This window comes from Tursiops truncatus, chromosome 7 (assembly GCF_011762595.2).
Source record: "Tursiops truncatus isolate mTurTru1 chromosome 7, mTurTru1.mat.Y, whole genome shotgun sequence".
NCBI classification, from domain to species: domain Eukaryota; kingdom Metazoa; phylum Chordata; class Mammalia; order Artiodactyla; family Delphinidae; genus Tursiops; species Tursiops truncatus.
In genome coordinates this window covers 55,408,953-55,430,328 of record NC_047040.1, presented here as the reverse complement: position 1 = coordinate 55,430,328, position 21,376 = coordinate 55,408,953, and the positions used below count along the sequence as shown (strand labels likewise).

Genomic DNA, 21,376 nt, shown 5'->3' with positions numbered 1-21,376 from the left:
AAGAAACATCATCATAGTCAGATCACCAGATACCAGAAAGAGTGGAAATTGTCCATTGTCCTTCTCTTTTCTCATCAGTACAGATCAAGTTGCACGGGGCCAGAAGCTCATCTGACAGGAGGTTGGTGTCCCTTTAGCGCTAGTTCCTTAGATAATCCACCAGTAGTTTAGTTGGATTAATTAAATCTTGAAATACAAAGTCAGTGCTCAGATCACTCATACAAGAAGCTAAATCTAGATTTTCTTTTTTAAATCTGACCTGTAGAATAGTGTTAAAAAGGTATCCAGGATGCCCAAAGTAGAACTTTCAAAACACTGTTATTTCAATAACGGTTAGGTGCTTTTAACTTTGGCTAAATTCTCCTTCTGAGCTTCAGCTTCAGTAATCTTCTAAATGTACAGCCCATTTCATAATTTGTTTTTAATTTTTTTATAAATTCATTTTATTTATTTTTATTTGTAGCTGAGTTGGGTCTTCGTTGTTGTGTGCGGGCTTTCTCTAGTTGCAGTGAGTGGGGGCTACTCTTCGTTGCAGTGTGCAGGCTTCTCATTGCAGTGGCTTCTCTTGTTGCAGAGCACAGGCTCTAGAGCACAGCCTTAGTAGTTGTGGTGCACAGGCTTAGCTGCTCCGTGGCATGTGGGATCTTCCCAGACCAGGGCTCAAATCCATATCCCCTGCATTGGCAGGCGGATTCTTAACCACTGTGCCACCAGGGAAGCCCATGATTTGTTTTTTAAATAAGTGTATAATAAGTCTTTTCAGCCTTGTAATCAAATTCATAATTCAGAGAGTTTTTAATTTAGCTAAAAAGAACTCTGGCTAGCAGACCCTAGATGTGTCCCTTTTAAGATGAGATTATTAGGTAGTTTCTGCTAAGTCTTCAGTCCCTTAGACCACAAAGATTAGTTCCAGATAAATTTTTGGTGGCTAGGCTGGCCAACATGTTCACATTTTCCACACACAAGACTCCCATTACCCATCCCTCTTATATACATGTCTGTTCATTCTTTGCTGTTGATCTTCCCACAAAATATATTATTTCTTGGGGCTGTTAGCATCCAAAGGGGACTGTTGAGCCTGTGATTTCAAAAAGCTTCTATTTTCTCTGTTCCAAAGTATAATTTTTTTTTAAGATTTTTTTTTGATGTGGACCATTTTTTAAGTCTTTATTGAATTCGTTACACTATTGCTTCTGTTTTATGTTTTGGCTTTTTGGCCGCAAGGCATGTGGGATCTTAGTTGCCCAACCAGGGATCAAACCACACCCCCTGCGTTGGAAGGCGAAGTCTTAACCACTGGACCGCCAGGGAAGTCCCCAAAGTATAATTTTTAAATGTACTGTATATTATGGAAAAAACACAAAATACTTATTTTATTCTGTCTGTATATACAGTATAAGAAATTAAATCGTAAAAAAGTGAACTCCACTTTTAATTTAAGCAGACAAAGAATTTCCTCCATTAGTTTTCTGTATTTGGCTGGCCTATGATTTTTGTACCTTTAAAAATACATCTAAGACTCTTAAATACCTGGCTTAAGTATTTTGAGCATTGAATATGTAGAAAAAAATGAGAATTATGGAATACGGGATCTCTTTCTTATTTTCAAAAATGGTGGATTTGGCTTTTTGTAGCTCTAGTGTTGGCGCTCAAGCTAGGTTTACACTTCTAGAGGATCAGAAGTCACAGGAGTGTAGCTGAGTCAGTAGTCATGAATACCCCACATCAGGTAATCCAGGTCTGGAAAGAGGAATAAGCTTCATGTGGTATGAAGGTACACATGACTTTTCATGGATAACTGTACATACAAGGAATGTTGAAGTAGTCTTTGGCCACCTGTTATTTGCTGTTTTCATTCATCCATTCTCCCCTTTAGTATGGCATGCTTCCTTTTCTGAAAATGAGTCTACAGATATGTAAGCAGCTACTATATAGTTGTGCACACACGTGTGTTACACATGTCCAGATCAGTATAATAAGCTAATTTCTAAAATGCCTAGCAGTGCAAATAAAGATTGTACAAATGGCATTATTATTGTTGTTGTTTAACTCTAGAATAAAAGTCTTCTACTTTGAAGTATGATCCCATCTTTGGGATTAGGGCCTTCGATGTTTCATTGTTGCTTTTTTAATTTATCAATTCATCTGAGGCAGCCAGAGAAGGTTCTCTAGAATTTTATGAAGACTATTTCCAATAATCTCGTATTATAAACGCTTATTAAGCGTTTTTACTTAAACTCTCTTTTCTCTGTGTACATTTATCCTGTAATGTAGTTGACTTAAATTGTTAAGCAAATCCAAAAAGATTTCTAGTCCCTTCAATTGCATAAACTGTGATTTCTGACCTCAGTTCAAATTCTGTTATCACTAACAGAAGAAGCTTACAGACCTCTGCCATCAGGCCATCAAGCGGTTAAATTATTTTATCAGATATGTTTTTGAGGGGCCACAGCTATGCTGCCTGTACTGCCTTTTATTTTTTTAACTTTCTAGTTCACTAATCAAATGTATGTTAGATTGATTATTGTAAAAGTATAAACCATAGAAAATTTGACAAGATAGATGTGTAAATTATCCTTCTGACAGAACTAATGATGCACTTCAAGCACCTTCTGTTTTCCAGCGCTTGGTGAGCGACTTCATTAAATATGCAGTGGCTGTTGGGTGGCTTCTCAGAGGATGGTTCAGCTCCTTGTGGAATTGGATTATTACTAGAGGTGTAAAACGAGGCAGACGAGCTAGCTGTTGGGCATCCTGCTGAGGTTCTAATGTGCTCCATCTTGTCGGAGCAGTTGTTTGCAGTCTTTTCAGGACAATTACATCCATAACCACAGGACACATTCAGTGAAACTATATTACAGATAACAGTGGAGACTGGCATTGACTGCTTTTTATCCCACTCTCTTGAGTTGCCTCAGTGCTGGTAGCTTATAATAATGCCACTTCTACCATTCACAGAGTAGTTTTTTTTTTTTTTTCTTTTAATACCTTGGAGCAAATCTGGAAATAACTGATTTGTAACTTTTTCTAAGTGCAAAAATCGTAGGATATTTGGAGTGAAAAGATTCAGTAGCTTCTAATCCCTTTGCATATGAGAAAACTAAGGCTGAGGCATTGCGGTGAGTTGTCCCTTAGGGAGATCGTAGGAGGACCTGGTAGAACATCTTTTAGGTGGTAGAGATTGCATGAATAGCAGTTTGTACTGTTTGGCTTCTGGTTTTAGAGCTCTTTTAAACAGAATTTTTCTTTTGAATTTAAGATTTCTTTTTCCTGCTGTAGAGCATTTTTCCTCATCTTAATACCAGCAATGCTTCTTTATTTCTAGAAGCCAAGCAGAAATATTTTGCTTTCTGAGAATGTCATGCTATTTATTATTTTAATGACAACTGGTGGTTTCCTGGAGCACTGGACACAAAAGACGGTTTGAGTTGAGCTTAAAATGGTATTTAAGTTTTCCAAAAGGGAGATGCTGTGGTGGATCACTGAAGCTTGATAAATGAGAGTGCATTTTAGAATGACAGGCTGAATACTTTAATGAAAGAAGGCTTCCCATTTTAGTTGGCCAATTAAATCGCTGCTGATGACTTTGGATCATTAATGAACATTTGTGGAAAATGACCATTTGAATTCAATTATTACAATACATTTGAAAAGTACTAACCACAAATAATCCTACCCGTAAATAAGATTTATCCATTTTCCCATAGATAAATCAGCATCCTGCTTTGCTTTTTAATGCCAAAGCAAATTGACATTTCAGAATTCTTTTATAGATTAAGTACATATCCTTTCTTATAAAAGTTCTGCTTAGAAAAGGTTACATTTTCGTTGAATGCCTTTTAAAATATAATTTATGCTGCTAACGATTATATTCGTTATTCTCAGAATAAATTAGCAAGACTTAGAAACAAAGAAGGGGAACGTGATACAGTGTATAAAAGCAGATAATTAAATTTAAAATGGTTTAGGTGTTTGATTTATTTAGTGCCTAAAATAACTCTAATTCTGGAAAAATAATAGGAAGAAAATAACAATTATTTGAACATGCAAATTTATTTTAAAGTCATATGAAAAGAAAATGCAAATGGAAAGCTCATAACCAGATTTTTTTCTTAAGCCCAAAGTTCAGATTTTCTCAATTTTTAAAAAGCTTTTGTTCTCAAAATATTTTATGGATATCTAGCTTGTCAATTTTTGCTGTAGTATACCCAGCAAATTCATCTGGATATGTTTTCTTTAGTTAACTTTATTTTCTCTGAAACTTTGGCATGTTCTGGTAAAGACAGGAGGCGGGTTCTTTTGAAATGCATGTTTTTCTCATTTTGTTATTTGTAAAATGGGCCATAATCTCAGTGCAGGCTCCCTTCATCTCCATTTTACAGTTTACAAAGAAAGGAGACACTGTGGAGCACAGGCTCCCCTGGGAGTACACTGAGCTTAATGAGCTTGATAGTCTGGTGGGCTCAATAAATCAAATACAGCAAAACATTTCTCATTTTTGAATAAAAGCATTTATCACACAGTGTTTGTTCATTCATGGTCATAAGATTGATTGGTTCCCAGCATCATAGTGTATATTGAAGCATTTTTGATTTTGTTTTTCCAGTGGGCAAGTTACGGAAGCAGTGGCTAAAGGAAAGTATCTCTGATGTCGGCTTTGGGATGCTGAAGTCTGTCAAGGAATATGTGGACCCCAATAACATCTTTGGAAACAGAAACCTTTTATAAATCCATTACTATTGTTAAGAAAAATGTCACTTTTTTTTTAAGTCTTTTAACTATGGTTATACCAGTAATCAGATATATCATGGACTTTATTTCAGCTACCTTTGTTTGTTGGTTTAAAATAAGTTTGTTTCATTCTGTAGTTTGTTTTGTTTCTACATCTATGGATTGACAGATGGTATTCCTAAATCTCTCTCATTGTAGGTGTATCAGTTTACAGCCAACTGGTTGTCATTTCAAATTTCAGTCAGGCAGCACAAGGCTGCCAGTGGTTAATTTCAGAAGAAGATGCTGCCAGCTGTTTTGTATTGATGCTTCTTCTTAGGAACAAAGCCAGATTTTGGTGTCATCTATTGTTTCTCTAGCCTCTTTTTTAAAAGAACGTTTCTGGGAAGCAGCTATCTAGGGAAGGATTCCACTGAGGAGTGATATACATGTATGTTTTTTTAAGAGTGCATTCTAGTGTGAATAGGTCATTAAGGGGGAATACCCATGAAAGAATATAGGCAGCCTCTTATTTAGGAAGCCTTCAGTTCTGTAAGGTGCTTGGCCTACATTTTTCTTTGAAATTAGTATACAGTTTTAAAACCTTAAATCATTAGTATGCTTTATTCTGTCAGGGGACATGTTTTTGTTCTCCATGTTTCTGTTTCTACTGAGGTATGAGTTGTATTTGTATCACTGAGATAACATATTGTTATATCCTAATTCATTCATAATATGTTTTATAAGAAAAGCTGACTTATCACTCATTGTATGTGAAGAACAGGTTTACCATGAAAGGAATGTCTTTATTCAACTTAGAGTTCTAATGTTTCTCATTTCACATTCTTGTTGCTGAGATGCAGAAGAAGCTACAACAGGAGCAGAAGAGGGAAGACTTCTTACACTGAATGTCTCCAGTTCAAAGAACTGTTTTGGCTAAAGAAACACAGTCATCATTCAGCTACTGAATTTGAAAACCTCAACAGTTTCAATGACAAAAAACCTTCTTAAAAAAAATTAACCCAAACAACATGATAAATTTCCATATAAAAGTAAAGTTTCAATTTAGTTTTTAATAATGGTTTAATGCCTTTTTTGAATTACTGGTTTAACCTAAATTAAAAAATATAATGTATTACACATACCATAATCAAAAGTTTGAAATATCATATTTCTTAAACAATAGGGAGAACGTTAACCACATTTAGTGAACATTTTTACATTCAAACCTGGATATTAAAATAAATGAAATGATTACTTTGAATCACTGTCTGTCAAGGTTCATGGTTCACATTTTGAGACAGATTCTTTTCTTAATGTAGTACTTAACTTTTGATAATTTTTTTAGAATTAATATTTGATCAGCTAATATGAGTCAGAATGCAGACTATCCTTTAAAAGGACACACTGTCTGTCTATGTAGCAACAGCTCCAAAGTATTTTTGGGCAGTTTGATACCTTTTATATCTGAAGTAGCCTTAACCAGAAAATCTAAAATTGATTCACAAAATGATATTTTTAAGACTTCAAAATGATAATTTTTAACAAATAAAATTGGCCTCAAACTAATAAAATCTGTAAGCAAATCAAAATGAAATATTAGTTTAACAACAAAAACTAAATATTTATTTATTAGATGCTGCCTCTCTTCATTGGTGATTTATTTTTAATTATAAAATTTCCAGCAGATCTTTGCTTCAAGCCCTTGATATTTGAAATAGTTAGATACTTGATGAGGAAATTACACTTGCTTCTCAAATTATAAAAATCTCAGCTTTATGAAATGCATCTATTCATGAAAGTAATTTCTCTAATTGGTGATCAAAATGTAAAATTTATTACAATACTAATATCTCACTGGAGTGTATACATGTTTCTGAGTAATTTTTTAAAAATAAAACTTACAGATTCATAAGCAGATCCATTCCTTTGCACGTGATTGTTATAACGTTCTTTCCTAGGGAGTTCAGATTTCAATAACCTCAGAATTAGGAAATGTAACACCTGAAATTGTTCACTATTCTACATGAACCTTATGGAAATTAGTGATTTATGCGTTTGTTTTCTTCCATGCATGCATGACTCTCCAACCTTGATTTTGTAGTGATGACTACATTTTGTAGTTAGGATCATTTCTACAGGGATCATTTTGAAACACATAAACACTCATCAGTACTGTTTCACTCTGATTTAGTAAATCAGAAAGGCTTTCCCTGCTTCCACGCATCCACCTCTGAGAGGTGCCTCAGCTGCATAACTGCATAACACCGATTTGTCTTTCTTAAATTAGTCATATTTCTAATATTTTATTTGATGATGTCACATTTGGGTTGACATTTTAGTGGGAATGGGAACTTGCTGCTAGTGAGAAATGGCATTGAATACTAGAGTCAGTATGAACAGGCTTTATTGACCCCTAGAGAAACAGCTGCCTTAATGTTTGGTGCACTTTACAGTGTATAAGTGAGTTTATTAGTGTTATGCTAAGTAACGTGAGCTTTTTTAGTTTAGTAAGAATTGCAGAAGCCACATGTTTATTGTGCCCAGCATTTTACCACAAAGAAAGAGGATTAAATTCTTTCCTCTCTTGAGGAATTGGGAGTTTTCTTCCTAAATGCTTACATACTATAGTACTGTTACTTAAAAGCTGTTTATGAAGCTGGAAGCATTCTAGTATACTGAGCTGTGTTGATGTATTTTGGAAAACAAAAACGCAGTGAAGGATGAACTTCCATCAGTGTGTGTATTAAACCAGATACAGATGGTTGCAAGAAAACCTCTTTTTCAGAATATTCTCTTAGTAACAGCTGAGTCCTAGCTTGCAGTTTTGAAAATGACTTTTGCATGTTGGCTTCAGAGGTTTTCCATTGTCATATTCTTTTATAGCTGCAACTTCTTAACTATAGCTGATCAGACAAGCCCTGTGGTACCAAGCTGAAGTCTGTAACCTTGGCTGTTCAAATGGGCTGAGTTTGGTCGAACATCTATTTTATGTAAATGTAGAACACAAACATTTATTATGCATTGATGCACAAACTGCACATGCTGGTGCTTGAAGCAGCCAAGGTGGAATTCTGTGGGAAGCATATCTACATTTTAAGAAGCACTGGGACAGGAGTTAAGGACAGCTTTAATAGCTTTTTGCTACCACTTAATCTTTGGCGATTTCGATTTTAATTAGGGTTTAGCTCGTGGTGGGAGAAAAGCCGAAAATAACAAGTGCCAGGATAGGATTGAAGAATCCAGAATCACCTTTGGCTTTATGAAAGCTTGCCTTTGCTCAAGGCTTCACGTTCCCAAATGAGCCACCTGTCAATATATACATTTAATCCTCATTAATTTCATATAGTACATTGATGCGGAAATCCAGAAGGTGTAAAAGATTGTTTTAAACTATTGAAATACAATGTGTAACATGAAGGATGTAAGTTACTCAGCTTTCTGCTCCCTAAAGCAAACAGTGTTTGTCTTTAGTGTGAAATTTAACTGTAAAAACTACCTGTAATGTCAACAGATTATAGAAACTTATATTATTAATAAAATGGACCTGGGTTTAAGAGATTTTTTTCTTCAGAGGGGGTGTGAAGCTGTTCATTCTTCTGTTTGCGTCTGGGTTTGTCTTTCGATTTTAGTTTTTCATCTTCATATTTCCTCTGATTTGAAAACAATTAATTTTTATAATTTTATTGATGAAGCATTATCAAGTACAACCTAAATATAACTAAATCCTTTTGGATTTATAGATGAATATATTGTTGGCTAGGTTTTATTACTCTCTAATTATTTTAAATCAATGTTATATTCCTAGGAGGTGTTTAGTCTCCTGTGAACCTGAAGCATTCCCATTTGAACCTTGGAAGATCCTCAAAGAATGAGCGCTCTTGTGCTCTCCTAACCACAAGAATTCCTTAACAAACGTGAGTAAGGACCACTGAAGCCAAAGAACCATCACAGAATTAAGTAACTTTAGTTCTGTGAACATGAAAAGGTTTCTTTTTTGGTTCCCAAAGGAGATTATTTTATACTTTTTTTTTCCACAAGGGACAAAAATAACACATTAAATATCATTAAGAGCATTTTTCAAAGACTCTGAACTTCCAAATCAGAAAGAGAGAGAGAGAGAGAGAAGGAAAAAAAATATTTTAGTGTGGATTTCTAAGCAGCATATATACATGTTTTTAAGGCATCTTATTGTTGGCAGTGTTTTTTGTAAGCACCCTATGAAACTTGTTTAACCCCTAAAGCAATCTTGTTCACATATCCAAAAAGGACATGAAATGCTTGTGCTGGTATAAAGTTTCTCTAAATAATTATTTTTTGAGCTATTTAAAGAATGTCCCCAAAAGCTCACAGTGCCTTGTTGGGATTTTTTTTTCCATGAAATAGCCATTATTTAAAATGAGTGGGAGAGGATAAATCTTTAAGGCCAGAGCTTGTGTAGCAGTTCAAGGCTATTCCTCTTCAAGAACGCGTCAGGAATGAAGTAGTTGTGTGTGGAAACACAAAAGATCCTTTCCACAGTGTTGGTTTCAATCACCTATTCTAGCATATTTAACTAATTGTGTGGTGGACCTGTACTCTCACATACACCTATTCAGTCAGCGGGATTTACATGTACTTTCTTTCTTGCATTTTCATTCCTTGTGTCCCAACTTAGTAGCCCTAAGGTGTGGGTTGGTGGATGTGGCATACTCGGTCCTGGAGACACCCCCTACATGTTTTGGGTGTTTGCTCACAGAGCTCCCTGAGGAGCAGAGCCTGGAGGAGGGGAGGGGGGTGGGTTCCTATTCCTTATGTTGGGGGTCAGTCCTTTTTGTGTGTGATGGTGCCTTCAGAATAATGAATATTTCTGTTTCTGAACAATGATAAATCTTCTGAGAAATATGTGTAGGTTATATTTTTAAATTTTTGTCCTTTTTCGCTAAGCCTGTGAAATACTTTGGCTCTGATACAACTTGACTTGAATAATATCTTATCCTGAGTCTTCCTCTAAGGCAGTGCATATTCCTGCCAGTACTGTAGTCATCTTTTGGGAACTACATGTGGGTAAGCACTTGTATGTAAGCCATTATACTGCTGTAACTAATGCATACAAACAATTCTTCTCTTTACATTAATAGTCTTAAAAGTGGATATGTAGTGGGAAGGAAAATTCTTAAGGGAGTCCAGCATAGCTTTGTCAGTTCAGACTGAGCCATACTGTTTTCCAAAGGGCTCAACACATAGTCTATATACTGTGCTTTCAGTGTATGTTTGGATCTCCTTTTACTGCTTTTCCTAGAATGTACTGTTCTATAAGCAAATGCCCATGTGTGATTTTTAAGATGTGCTGGGAAAAAAATAAAACAATACCAAAACCATTCATTGTTACGGAAATTGTTGCATTTTTTCATGTTGATTCCATCTAATCTTTACAGTCTGTTCCCGTAAGTAGCCTCTCTAGTAGTGAATGACAAGTGCACAGATACTGATTTTGTCCCTGCCTGTGGCTCCCACACTGGAGGGAAGGTTGTAGTTGTCTGGGCTCTGAAATAACTGAAGATTGGACCTGTCGAACACAGTCTTACTTGACACGTTTAAATAATAACTTGCCATACTAAGAGTTTAGCTCTTATATAATAAGTTAGTTATAGTTAGTTAAAGAAAGCAGTTTTCTGCTGGGCTCATATAAGGCTCAGACTGAATGAACCTTAGAAATCATCTCATCTTTTTCCCAAACACAATTGGTATCTGACCATCCTACCCCTCAGACCACAAATAGATCACCAGTTTTTCTGAACATGTGCTGTGACCACATGGGAATTTACTGCTTTTCCAGCAAGCCTTTTCCCAGTTTCTGAAATCTTCCAGTATTAAGAGGTTTTTACTTATAAGACTGAAATCTGTTTCCCCCTTCTATCCATTAACGTAACTTCTGTCTTGTGTAGTCATGAAGAATTGCCCGGTTGCTCTGTTGAAGGGCAGCTCTGCAGGCATTTAAAGACAGCTCACATTCCCCCAGATCTTCTTCAGTCACCTCTTGCTCCTGTCAGTTCTAGACCCTTCATCATCCTAATCTCTCTCCATATGTGCCCTTTTGATGTTCTTAAAGTGAGGTGTCGAGTTCTGAATGTTCCAGAATAGGACCAATGATTCCCTTATTCCTTATTCCAATATTCTTTAGTCACTCTTGCATTTTTGGTGGACAGTGGACATTGCACTGTCATCTCACACTGAACTTGAATTTAATAGTTTGTCTTTTCTGCATGTGCCACTTTGTCCACATCTCCATGGAGGCTGATTTTTTATTTTATATTTTTATTGGAGTATAGTTGCTTTACAATGTTGTATTAGTTTCTGTTGTACAGCAAGGTGAATCAGTTATACATATACATATATCCCCTGTTTTTTAGATTTCCTTCCCATTTAGGTCACCACAAAGCATTGAGTAGAGTTCCCTGTGCTAAACAGTAGGTTCTCATTAGTTATCTATTTTATACATAGTAGGTATATATGTCAATCCCAGTCTCCCAATTCATCCCACCCCCAGCTTCCCCCCTCACCTCAGTATTCATAAATCTGTTCTCTACATCTGTGTCTCTATTTCTGCTTTGCAGATAAGTTCATCTGTACCATTTCTCTAGATTCCACATATAAGCGATATTATACGATATTTGTTTTTCTCTTTCTTCACTCTGTATGACAGTTTCTGGGTCTATCCACGTCTCTGCAAATTGCACTGTTTTGTTCCTTTTTATGGCTGAGTAATATTCCATTGTATGTACGTACCACATCTTCTTTATCCATTCCTCTGTGGATGGACATTTAGGTTGCTTCCATGTCCTGGCTCTTGTAAATAGTCCTGCAATGAACATTGGGTTGCATGTATCTTTTTGAATTATGGTTTTCTCTGGGTATATGCCCAGGAGTGGGATTGCTGGGTCATACGGTAGTTCTGTTTTTAGTTTTTTAAGGGACCTCCATGCTGTTCTCCATAGTGGCTGTATCAATTTACATTCCCACCAACAGTGCAAGAGGGTTCCCTTTTCTCTACACCCTGTCCAGCGTTTATTGTTTGTAGATTTTTTGATGATAGCCATTCTGACCAGTGTGAGGTGATACCTCATTGTAGTTTTGATTTGCATTTCTCTGATAATTAGTGATGTTGAGCATCTTTTAATGTGTTTTTTGGCCATCTGTAGGTCTTCTTTGGAGAAATGTCTATTTAGATCTTCCCCCCCATTTTTTGATTGGGTTATTTGTTTTTTGACATTGAGCTGCATGAGCTATTTTGTATATTTTGGAGATTAATCCCTGAGGCTGACTTTTTAAAAGCCTCATTACTTATATTTATTCTTACTAAAATGTGTATCTTACTGTATTTAGTTCCAGATTTTCAAAATTTTAGAATCTTGACTCTTACCCAGAGTATTTTTTGTCCCATCCAGATTTGGGACATCAATAGAATTGAGACATGTACTGTCTGGATTCTCAACCAAGTAATGGCAGGCATCTGCAACACACAACAAGGGCCTGCCTAATAACACATCCAGGAAAGAGCATTCAGGGTTCAGCTAGCGCACATTTCCACTTGACATGCTCTTGTGTTCACCTCATATTTTTACATTTTGTCAACAAATACGCCTTTTTTCAATGAATCAGCGTTTATGCCAGACAAACATTAAACATACAAATGACGTCTACTTGGATTTAACATCGCCAGCTGCCAGACTGAAATCCTTTGCTAAAGCTTGCTGCTCCGATTTCCTGTGCTACCCTATCAGAAAAACAAATGAAGTCTTTAACTGCCATCACATTTACTTTTGCCTGTGTTTGCCTTCAGGGGCATGTCTCTTTCTTTTTCAATATACTCGTAAACTCATCTTGTGCTGCATTTTCTGATGTGATCTGTTGACTGGGCGTAGTATTGACTGATGGACAACCTCTAAATCCATTCTTGCATAGTTCTGTCACATCCTTTGTACTTCATTGTGTCCACATTAGATCTGGAAAGATAATTTTTTTAAATGACTGAAATTTGTCACTGTAAAGCTGTGAAATAACTTAGGAGAAGGTGGAGTTCTGAGTCTAAGAACACAGTGAAAAGGGTTCTATTCTGGAAATTTTGCAGGTGCTCCATTTTTCTCTACCAAACTACTAGTCACTTTTCCTATTTGGGCCTAATATCTTTTGTAAAATGAATAACTCTGAGCTCCCTTCTAAGTCAGTCTCAGTGATTCTGATGAGTCTCTGTATTTTTGCCAAACACTACCCTAGAATTGATTATAGCATTAATAATTTATTTTTTAATTTAACCATTATTAGCCAGACACTGCTGGGCACTTAACCCTCGACAAGAAGTTCTAATTGTTATCACAACAACCCTGTGAAATGTATGGTATCGTCCCCTTTTTTCCGGTGAAATAACTGAGATTTAGCAACGTTGAATAACACACACTGTTAGTAGCTGGGAAGTGGCATTGCCAGGAGATGGAGCCAGGTCTGACAAAATCCAGTCTCTGTGCTGGCTGCTTCACTGCTCTAGGCTGCTTGTGCTGGGTAGTAAGTCTGATGTATACAGAATTTCTGCTTTTTAAAGTAGATTGTTAGTCATTGCCCTCCACAGAAGGGCACAAGTACAGAGGGGAAACAGCTGTCTTCATGACTACATGCCATAGAAATACCAGGAAGCCTTCTGTCCCAGATGCTGTCGTGCTCTGTAAATGTGTAATCCCTGCATTGATGCCTTTATAGATTTAATATGAAACTCATGAAAGGAAGTGCTGTGTTTGATGGACTTAATAACTTTGCATTTTTATAACTTTAATATTGTATTCCTTTGAGCTGTACTTAAAAATGTAAGAGTAACCTGTTACTATAAGTTATACATATTCCTGTAGAGAGACTAGAAACTGAAGACTATTTAAGATTAAAGAAATGTTTTATTATAATCTAAGACCAATCTAGGTTCTTTGGAAAGTCACAGTTCCTTAAAACTGCTAATTTAAGAATTAAGGTTGCTGCTGAAGGATTAGGGTACTCAAAAAGTTGCATATATTTTATAATTAGAATGAAGGTATAAGTATAGAGCTTGATGGTTACAGTCATGGTGATTATGTGGTTGGACAACCAAGAACCCAGAGTTACTGGCACATTACAAAATGTGCTTTTTAACTAATACTAAGGGTATATAGCCCAATAAGTGGAAACGAAACCCCCAAATGTCACATTAGTCCCAGTGGTAGGTCAGCAGGGGATAAGAGGCAGTTAGTGAATGGTGGATAGTGAGCTGCAAGTCACACCATTGGTAGGAAGCTGCTCAGTGTGGCAGAGAATACCCTCAGGAAAGCACAACCTCCCAGATGTTTCCAGATCACCAATAGTCATTAAAAAAAAAAAAAAGACAAAGGAACATAAGACCAAAGATTGTATTTAAAAATGCTGATGTTCACCAGAAATGAAAGGTTTGTCTTTGGTGATGTTATCCTTTTAAAATCAGTTAGTATAGATAGCCATATTCTGCTTACCTGAACAGGCTTCCAGCACTGCTAACCCTCCGAATGCCAGTGTGGAAATGAGCCCAAGCAAGGATTATAGGGCAGAAGGGTCAGAAAGTTACTCTCTTAACACTTCCCCTCCAAGCCATTTGCCCTTTCTTTAAAAAAAAAAAATTTTTTTCTCATTTGCCCTTTCTTATCTCACTAGAAGCTTATTTACTTGGGCATCTACCCCATAGTCCTCAACAAACACACAAATTGTTCTAACCTCAGGCCAAACCTATCACTGACAATTCTGTTTGGATTCCACCTGAGGTGCTCCTCTGAGGTCTGAGAGGCCATACCTCTATGTTCCTCTATCACCCCTTTGGGAGGGAGTGTCATCTTCTATGATTACAGCTGTCTCATTGCTCGATGATCTCTGCCATCCCCACAGTTTTCCCAATTCCCAGTTGTCTGCTTCTCATGAATGGGTCAGAGTTAGCCACTCTACACCTGACCTTCACAGATGACATTAGTGTCAATATCCGTGCCACAGCTGAGGGCAAATTCAAAGAGGGGCTGCCATGAGAAATATGAATCCTTTTGTAGGCATGTCATGTCACTGATCAAATGAGTCTGCTTGGTGGTTCTGCACAGAATAAGTTTTTGTTTATGTCTGAGAAAATGGAAATAACTACTTGGGTACAACAAACACATGGGTATATTCTGAACATTTGTGTGGAGATGGGTTGACTAAGGTTATGGAATAATGGATTTAATATTTGATCTTTTTAAAATACACTCTGCAGATATTATGAAGAAATCTTGAAGGAGCAAAGGCTTGAGAAATATAGGGAAATCTTTTTTTGTCAAGAAAAGTGCTTTTAGCACTGAGTACATGAAGTTCTAGGAGCATAGAACAAAGCTTTTCATCAGAGCTTTAGGGATGAAAGCCTTCATTCAAATGGCAATGTGGAGTCATCATAAAGTCACTTGCCTATTAGTATCAATAAGCAGAGGTGAGTACTTTGAAGGTGAATTTAAAAGAAATATATCCTAAAAATAAAGAACAGTAAGTGCCTGGGGAGTCAGACCCTTCCCCAGTCTCCTCCAGGGCTCTGATGGCTGGCCAGTTTTGTAGGCTTGGTTCATGAGTCTTTGCTGTTGCCAGGCAGCAATCTATAAATCCTGGTGGGTGCCTCTCTGGAGAGCCAGTGTAAGGAAGGGGACAAATGCCACCACGATTGACCTTTATTCCTTTACTCAGTGGTAGGAGCAGTCAGGATTTCCTGATGCATTACTAACCAGGAAATCCCAACTGCCCAGCAGCAAGGGGTTAAAAACTGTTCTGAAAAGCTTTTTATATTCTGAAAAGCTAAATTACACATACATGCAAACCACAAACACACAGCACCTGGGTAAATAAAGTGTGGTTGAATAAAGGCTGGGCTATTGGCAAAAGGGAATCTGGAAAACATTTGCTTTTGGGTGGTTAACATTACTTACATTTTATGCTTTTTTTTTTAAAGAAAAAAAGAGGAAATGTGCAAAAAACTTTTTTTTAACATGGCTGTTAAAAAATAAGATTTCAGTTCATTTACTTTCCAAATCTTAAGGGGCTATGAAGATTGAGAGTGCACAGAGCTACTGCACAAAGCAGCAGCAATACTTTTAGTACAAAAGTTGTTAAAGAACATTTCCCAGTGATGGAATTGTGCTAAGGGATGCACTGAAGAGGTCATTAAACACTGATTGTCCTCCCAGTGTGGGCTCAAACGTCAGCGGTAAATGGTATCAGCTTACATAATTAGATGAAAAGTGCTATAAATTCAAAACCATTGGACTTCATAATAAGCCACATTTTCTGATAGATCTAATAGAATTTGAGCACCCAGGAGGTCATGCTACAGAGGATTTATGCTGAGTACCTATGTGAGTCCCTGTCTGGGTACCTATGTGGCTAAGTGATTTCTCCTTGAAGGAAAGAAATCATCATCTCATCATGGCAGGGGTTCACTATCTTTCAGTAGAATGCTATTAGATTGAACCATAAAAAAATGCTAGTTTTGTAGTTCAAACACTTCCAAAATCAGCAATTTCATATAATTCAAGCTACTTTGTTTTTCTCTAAGTCAGGTCGAGTTGGGGTTGATTTATGGAGAGAAAAGGGGTGGGGAAACAAATAGTAAAGCTCTTGTATGGTTCAGAAAATAAAAATGCCTAAGCAGAATGAGTGGGGTTTTCATTGGAAGGGTTGTGGGCATGGCCTAGCGTTATGAATCTACCAGATGAGGTTTCAGAATCGACCTTTTCATCTGTGATGGAGGTGGGAGAGAAGTTTGGTGGGATCATGGGAATAGTCTAGATTTTTCCTTACCTGAGAGGCCACCACACAGGAACAACTCCAGCATTAACATATCCTAAATTGCAAACACAAAGGTAGGAATTAAGAAAACAGTTCTCACGATACCTCTGCTATTCCTCATTGTTAAATAAGAGCACAGTTATGAAAAAACAGTAAATATATCTTGTTCATGTATTCAAATTATTAACAAACGGAACCAAAGAAAACCATGTAAAATTCTTGCTTTGACAATTGTTTATTGTCTCTAAACCACAGCACCATAATTTTGTTAAGGGTATAAGATCTCCCAGTGACTCTTGAATGTTTGAAAAAAAAAAAAACACCAAACATTTATAACGTATTTTGGTTACATAAAGCATTACATTTATATTGAAAAACCCTGACAAAACACCCTAAGGGCTATCTAATATGTATGCATTAAAATTAATATAATAATGAGGGTAGGCTGTGAGAATAGGACACAATCCCTGAGGTTCTTATTAAAAGCCTAGAAATCCTATACCTTAACTACTGAGTTCTGGGCCTGATAGTGCCAAGTCCCTGGATAACATAATCCTTGTGCAGGGGACTTTCAAAATGCACAAAGTACAAATGATAACAAAGGAGATGGAACATAGGTGCTAACAATTTCTAATAGAAATAGTGTCCCCATGCAGTTTTGAATTTTTCATAAGTCTTTCTAGGTGTCAAAGTTCTTATATTTCACTTTGTGAAGATTTTAAAACAAAATATTAGTTATTTTTATAATTTTAAAGTGTACGAAGTTCAACATGTAATAAATCTAAAGAGGCCAATAGCTAAATACAGATAAAAGAGTGAAAAACAGATGTAAAGCCATTATGATAAGGCCACTGTCAGACATTACTACATATTCCAACCTATAATCTCATAAATCAAAGCTTTTAGTTGTCTGGATTCATAAGTGACTGTATTCTTTCCAATATGCATTCTTTCTTCTTCCAGGGGTTGTTCAATAACAGCAGGTATGTTCCTGCCATAAAGTTCACAGTGTTCTAGAAACTGGACACATTCTTGAATAACACTGTCACGAAGCATGATGGTGTGTTTTGACATGTTTTCTAGTAATGACAGGAAGCATCTTTTGGCGTAATACCAGGTATCAGTTCCCAGTTTTTTATTATAAGGTTCCAAGCTTTTGATAACCCGAGAAATACCAAAGTCATAATTTCCTTTGGCACAATAGAGCGTCCCTATCACCAAATTCACAATGCAGAGATGGTAGATTTTCTTATCTGGGTCCTCATAGGAGAGCTGCTCTTCCTCCTTTTCAATCTTCCTCATCAACTCCTCGGCTTCTTCGTTTTGACTTGTCATAATATATGAAACACACAGGTTAGCCAGCACAATAGCACTGACATTCAGGATGTTGTCATAATGCTTCTTGACTATGGGCTCATAAAAACCTATGGCTTCTGTGTATTTGTTTTCCTGCATGAACAGAACATGAGCCACATTCAGCTTCCACACATCATGATCATTACAGAATTCCACAGATTTGCGGAAGATCTTTTCCACCATTGTATAATTTTCAAGGTTCCAGTAGATTTTGGCCTGGGCCATCAGCACAGGAATATACTTCTCAAGGGTGTCATCATATTCATTCACTGCCTTTTTGACAGCTTCATCATCTCTGTTGTGTCTTGCTTCCTGCACTTGTATGGTGAGTTTCCGGAGCTGTTCAGTCAGCATCCCTGCTAGCCCATCAAGCTTAATGAAAGCCTCTTCAGGAGCTGTCTGGCAAGTGATCGTGGCATCCAAGAAGTCATAGAGATAGGGTGTGAGGAACTTGTAAGTCAAATGGGCATTCTCTGCCAGGACATCTGCTGCCAGGTCAAAATACTCATATTTACAGTAGAGCAGCAACAGGTTGCCAAAGGTCTCTGGGGGAAAGGGATTCTGTTGGAGCAAAAACTGTAGCTTCTCAAACCCTTCTGTAGGCCTGGCATCCATGTTCATTAGCGCCTGGTTGTGCAGGGTCACAGGGTCTAACTCTTCCTCTGCCCTCGGAGGCATATCCGTGAGGGCTTCCTGGGCCACCTCATAGTTTCTCAGTTGGTATTCTATGGCGGCCTTGAGGTTGAAGGCTTCCACCAGAGCGGTCTGGTGAAGGACTAAGGTGTTGCCAACACTTCGAACATCAATGCCCTCAGTGGTCATGCCCACACCCAGCTCTGGGTGCTGGCGGATGCCACGCTCAATAATGTCGGCGATATGCTTCAGCGCCGGGGCGTAGTGCCGGCTCCTGTAATAGGCCAAAGCCAGGTTGTAGGAAAGGTCAGGCCGGTAGCCCGAAGCCTGCAAGGCAGCAGAGAACTTGGAACACGCAGCTTCATAATGTCCCTCCTTGTAGAGCAAACAGCCCAGGTTGACCTGGCCATCGAGCTCGTTCTCGCCCCCGCTGTCTTTTCCTCCTTCCTCACTCAGTAGCTGCTCCACCAGGCTCCTGGCCCCGGGCAGATCGCCCTCGCTGTACTTGATCGCGGCTTGGAGACGGAGGACCCCGTGGTGGTAGGCGGGGTTGTCCAGGAGGAGGAAGGCGACGCGGGTGGCCTCTGGGTAAAGGCAGGCCTTGTATAGGGCCTGGGCCTGGTAAAGGCGGTACTGCTCCAGCTCCGGGTGCAGCTGACCCAGCTGCTCATAGCACTCGGCGGCCAGCGCGAACTCCTGCAGGCGGTAGTAGCAGTAGCCCAGCAGCGACAGGCCGGCGCGGCTTCTCGGGCTCCGCTGGAGCTCTCCGCCCAGCAGCTGCACGGCCTCGGCGTAGCGGGCATCCCGGATGAGCCGGTACACGACCGCGGTGAACTCCCCGTCGGGGATCTGCGCACCGCCCAGCCGTGCCATAACCGCTGCCGTGGTTGTGCGTGCTCGTTACCACGGCAACAAGCCAACCGGAAACGTAGGTCTGCAAAGAATGTTGAGGGTTTTGTGGGCCTTTTTTTTTTTTTTTTTTTGCGTGCTCCCAAAGTTACTTTGCAGCAGAACGACCAACCTGGGATTTAAAACAATCACGAATATGAGTGTGCCTATTACTGACCTGGCCTCTGAAGACTGCAGAGTGTGAGCGGCGTTAGAGGGGAGAGGAAACGTCTCTGGGCCGTTCAGAGACGGAAAAACTCTACTTCCCGGCATGCACCGGCCCGATGGCGCCGGCGTCAGGACGTGGCCGTGCTGCATGCTGGGAGGCGTAGTCTCTGCCGCACGGACCTTCGGGTGAGGTCGCGCCGTCGCCTTCCCTTCGTATGGTAAATAAGGATTGTTGTGTCACCTCGTTCCCTGGCGCTGGGGAGGAAGGTTTATGGTCCGAAGTCCCTTCCGTTTTTGAGCCTTATGCACTGTGCAATGCATACAAATATTGTCGTTCCACGTTATTTTAGTGAAAGAGACGGGAATGGGTAAAGAGGAATGAATGTCAGCTTCGTATTCTCCCAGAATTAGAGTAGAGCTTCTTTGAGCCGCTCCAAGGGCACACTTTCTAAGAACAAAATAGTACAGCGACCAGGAGTTCTTATTCTGTCGTTTCCAGTTGACAGCAGGAAAGAGTGCTTTGGATTTTATCTGGTATTTGGAGAGGTTTGGCTTTAGTTCCAAGCGCCTCTGCATCTCACCGTACCGCCATTTTCCAAAACTACAAATATTACTGAGTTCATATTAGCGTTTAAACTTGGCCCTACATACTGCCTTGATCCTCCAAGTTTCACTACGAGGTAGAAACATTGGAGAAATCCATGACCTCGTGTTTTCCAAGAAGGGTGGAGGGGAGGAGGAAGCACGACCCAAAGTGTTCCTTTTTCTATGTACTGTTACTCTTTTACCTCTCCAACCTACTTAGTCTCTGATGTGTGTGTGTGTGTGTGAGAGAGAGAGAGACAGACATCCAGCCTGTACTTGTCAGGCTTTAATAATGTTTTTGGATATCGTTATGCTGATAAACAGTGGCTTTTCCTTCAGTTAAAATAAAAAGAAACTTTTCCTACACTTTAATTTTTTTTCCCCTCAGATTCTTAGTTTGAAGATCTCTGTGGAAATTTGCTGGACTGTACAAGAAACCATTCTGGATTTTCTTTTGTTCCTTTGTCATGTATTTGGAATAGATGCTCTAGATTCCATGGTACTACCTTGGGGGCTATTTTTGTATAAATTCTTTTGAATTTAATAGTGCCCATTATGGGGCAGTGAAAAACTAGGGACTTAATTATCCTACAAAATTATATTGGATCACTAATTAGAAAAAATACCCATTGTTTAGACTGATCTGGAGACTACAGAATTTGGGGCAAATGAATACAATTTTTCAGTCAAGAATTAGAGAAGCAGACAAGATAGCAAAAGACAAAACTGGCTTATCCCAGTGAGGTAGTAGTATGTGTGCAGTTTTCAAGATTATAAATATATGTAATATTATTACATATATAAATATTACATATATAAATATATGTAATATATGAATATTTGTCATATGCAGTTCCTCCGCTGGTGGCCTGATGTGAGGGGGTTTTCTTTCATAGTCTTCTGTGATTTCCATTGGCCTTGCTACCACCCAGGATAAACATAGTTCGACTAAAAGCATGTCTTTGCTATATAATTAAAGACTTCAATGCAAATCCATTATCTGCCTCCTTAATAGTATTGCTACCTATAAATCTTTTCTGTATATGTATTTTGGAGCCAACATCAACCATATTTATTGCACGACACTCTATTAGACTATTTACACATATTATCTCTAATCTTAATAATCAGCCCGTATTCTACATATCACAGATGGAGAAAAGAAGCAGCTAAACCATGAAATCCAAAAGCTAAGTTCATTAGGAGATAGTGA

General features: G+C 38.3%; 2 protein-coding genes and 1 long non-coding RNA gene across 4 annotated transcripts in view; 1 reads left to right on the top strand and 2 right to left on the bottom strand.

The window, feature by feature from the left end:
- Nucleotides 1–10,070, top strand: part of AGPS (alkylglycerone phosphate synthase) — a 141,590-nt gene extending 131,520 nt beyond the window's left edge. The window contains exon 20 of one of the 2 annotated variants that reach the window (XM_073807536.1): nucleotides 8,519–10,070. In XM_073807536.1, the coding sequence (XP_073663637.1) occupies nucleotides 8,519–8,529 (11 nt within the window). In that variant the 3' untranslated portion in view covers nucleotides 8,530–10,070. Of the gene's footprint in view, nucleotides 1–4,606; nucleotides 8,284–8,518 lie in introns of those variants that run through there. The other variant, XM_019922853.2, reaches the window with a different exon arrangement.
- Nucleotides 8,760–19,778, bottom strand: LOC109547964 (uncharacterized). Its single transcript, XR_002173975.3, has 3 exons — nucleotides 19,589–19,778; nucleotides 16,546–16,588; nucleotides 8,760–12,695 (listed from the first exon to the last, which is right to left on the bottom strand). It is a non-coding gene; the product is annotated as an uncharacterized lncRNA (long non-coding RNA).
- Nucleotides 16,730–19,544, bottom strand: LOC117312967 (intraflagellar transport protein 70B). Its single transcript, XM_033859984.2, has one exon. It carries the CDS (start codon nucleotides 19,393–19,395, stop codon nucleotides 17,398–17,400), a length of 1,998 nt encoding a protein of 665 aa, XP_033715875.1. The 5' UTR covers nucleotides 19,396–19,544; the 3' UTR covers nucleotides 16,730–17,397.
- Nucleotides 19,779–21,376: the final 1,598 nt, after the last annotated feature.